Genomic DNA, 1,801 nt, shown 5'->3' with positions numbered 1-1,801 from the left:
GTATAAAAATTACCTCTGTAAACAAAGCGAAAAAGATGGGAGCAGCAGGTGGTGTGGTGGTTAAGGTGCTGGACACTCCCATATGACTGACCACAGTTTGAGTCCTGGACCTGGTGGCTTGCCTTCTCTCTCTCTTTCTCTGGTCAAATTAAAATAAATGAATCAATAAATCAAATTAAGTAAATAATTCTATTAAATAAAAAAGAGGAAAGAGTTTGGAGAGGGGCCAGGCTGACTGGGAGGGCAGAGCAGCTGAAATCCAAGATGGGCAGCCAGGGTTGGGGTAGGGGAGTGGGGCTCCCACCCGCCACCTGGTTGATGGTGGGACAGCAGGTTGCCCCCCACAGGTGTGAGAACAGGGGCGTGAGGACCTCGGAGTTTCTGAGACTGCAGTGGTCCTGGGAGGGTCTATCTGGGTGTTGGAGTGGAGCCCGAGGAGGGTGCTGGCCCAGCCCAGGGTGGGCCAGGGCTGCAGGACGCCCCCACTCCTACCTGGCATGTGACTGTCCCCTCAGGGTGTTGTTACCGCTGTCACAGCAAGTGCCTGAACCTGGTCTCCAAGCCCTGCGTGAGCTCTAAGGTCAGCCACCAGGCGGAGTACGAGCTGAGCATCTGCCCTGAGACCGGGCTGGACAGCCAGGACTACCGCTGTGCCGAGTGCCGGGCGCCCATCTCCCTGCGTGAGTGCTGGTGCGGTGAGAACAGAGCGAGGCGTTTGGGCGGGCGAGCAGGGCCAAGGTGCAGCGGGAAGCTGCATAAGGTCAGCACCCCCGAGTGCGGTTCATGGGTCGGGGCAGGGTGGATCCTGCAAGCTGTGCTCAGGAAGGTGGCAGGAGGAGCTGTTGCTGCCAGACTAAAGTCCCAACTGTTTGTACCTGGGGGGCCTGGAGGGCTGAGAGCTGATGCACTCACCTAACGCCCACACACACCCACACGGACAGACGGGGTGGGCTGGCCCGGGGGCGTGTTCCTGGAGGCTCGATGATTTAGCCTGTGGAGGCCCTTTGCGGCCCTGTGGGGGGCCATTGTCCCATTTCACTGAGGAAACTAGGTAATGCTTGGGGCCAGCCGTTGGTGTAATGGCTATGTCTCTGGACTCCTACGTCGTCGCCCTTGGCTTAAACTCACAGCGGGCATATCTGCATGTGTGCCCAAGATCCTGAGAGGAGAATGGAGGGGAAAGGATTGCGGGGTGGCCATCCTTGGGGGGTGATTTCTTGCTTTCTGTCTCTTTCTGGCGAGTGCACGCACCCTATAGCAAAAGATAAATAAATTAATAAAAAGAAAAGGAAAGGAAAGACTAAAAAAACTAGGCAAGGCTGGAAGTGGGGTTGGAGATGAAAACCCTGGTCCGGCTGGTGCGCTCCCAGGGGCCAGTGGGCCGGGGAGGCGGACCCTGCGCGGCCTTGACGCTGCTCCGCTCCAGGGGGCGTGCCTAGCGAGGCCCGGCAGTGCGACTACACGGGGCGGTACTACTGCGGCCTCTGCCACTGGGACGACATGGCCGTCATCCCCGCGCGCGTCGTGCACAACTGGGACTTCGAGCCCCGCAAGGTAGGGCGGGTGTGAGGGGGTGTGTGCGGCGTGTCCCAGGTGGATGGTTGCCAGGCGGGGGGCTGGGCGTAGGTACAGTGGGGGGTGCACTCCAAATTTCAGTGGGGAGCATGGAACCTGGGTACAGAGGGAAAGCTGCCCCAGGTACTGGGGGGCCACCCAGGTACAGTGGGAGGGCACGCCCAGGTACAGTGGGGGGCATGCCCAGGTACAGTGGGGGGCGCCCAGGTACAGTGGGGGTGTGCCC

At 59.9% G+C, this 1,801-nt stretch overlaps 1 protein-coding gene across 3 annotated transcripts in view; it reads left to right on the top strand.

Moving 5' to 3' along the window:
• DEF8 (differentially expressed in FDCP 8 homolog) overlaps nucleotides 1-1,801 on the top strand; it is a 21,754-nt gene that overhangs the window by 8,391 nt on the left and 11,562 nt on the right. For 2 of the 3 annotated variants that reach the window (XM_006152520.3, XM_027773458.1), the window contains 2 exons: nucleotides 516-680; nucleotides 1,427-1,554. In XM_006152520.3, coding sequence (XP_006152582.1) covers nucleotides 516-680; nucleotides 1,427-1,554 — 293 coding nt within the window. The remainder of the gene's footprint in view (nucleotides 1-515; nucleotides 681-1,426; nucleotides 1,555-1,801) is intronic. The other variant, XM_027773459.1, reaches the window with a different exon arrangement.

The sequence above is a fragment of the Tupaia chinensis genome, unplaced genomic scaffold (genome assembly GCF_000334495.1).
Source record: "Tupaia chinensis unplaced genomic scaffold, TupChi_1.0 Scaffold000355_1, whole genome shotgun sequence".
Taxonomy (NCBI): domain Eukaryota; kingdom Metazoa; phylum Chordata; class Mammalia; order Scandentia; family Tupaiidae; genus Tupaia; species Tupaia belangeri.
The sequence above is the reverse complement of the archived record's forward strand: the minus strand, read 5'-3'. Positions and strand labels throughout refer to the sequence as shown.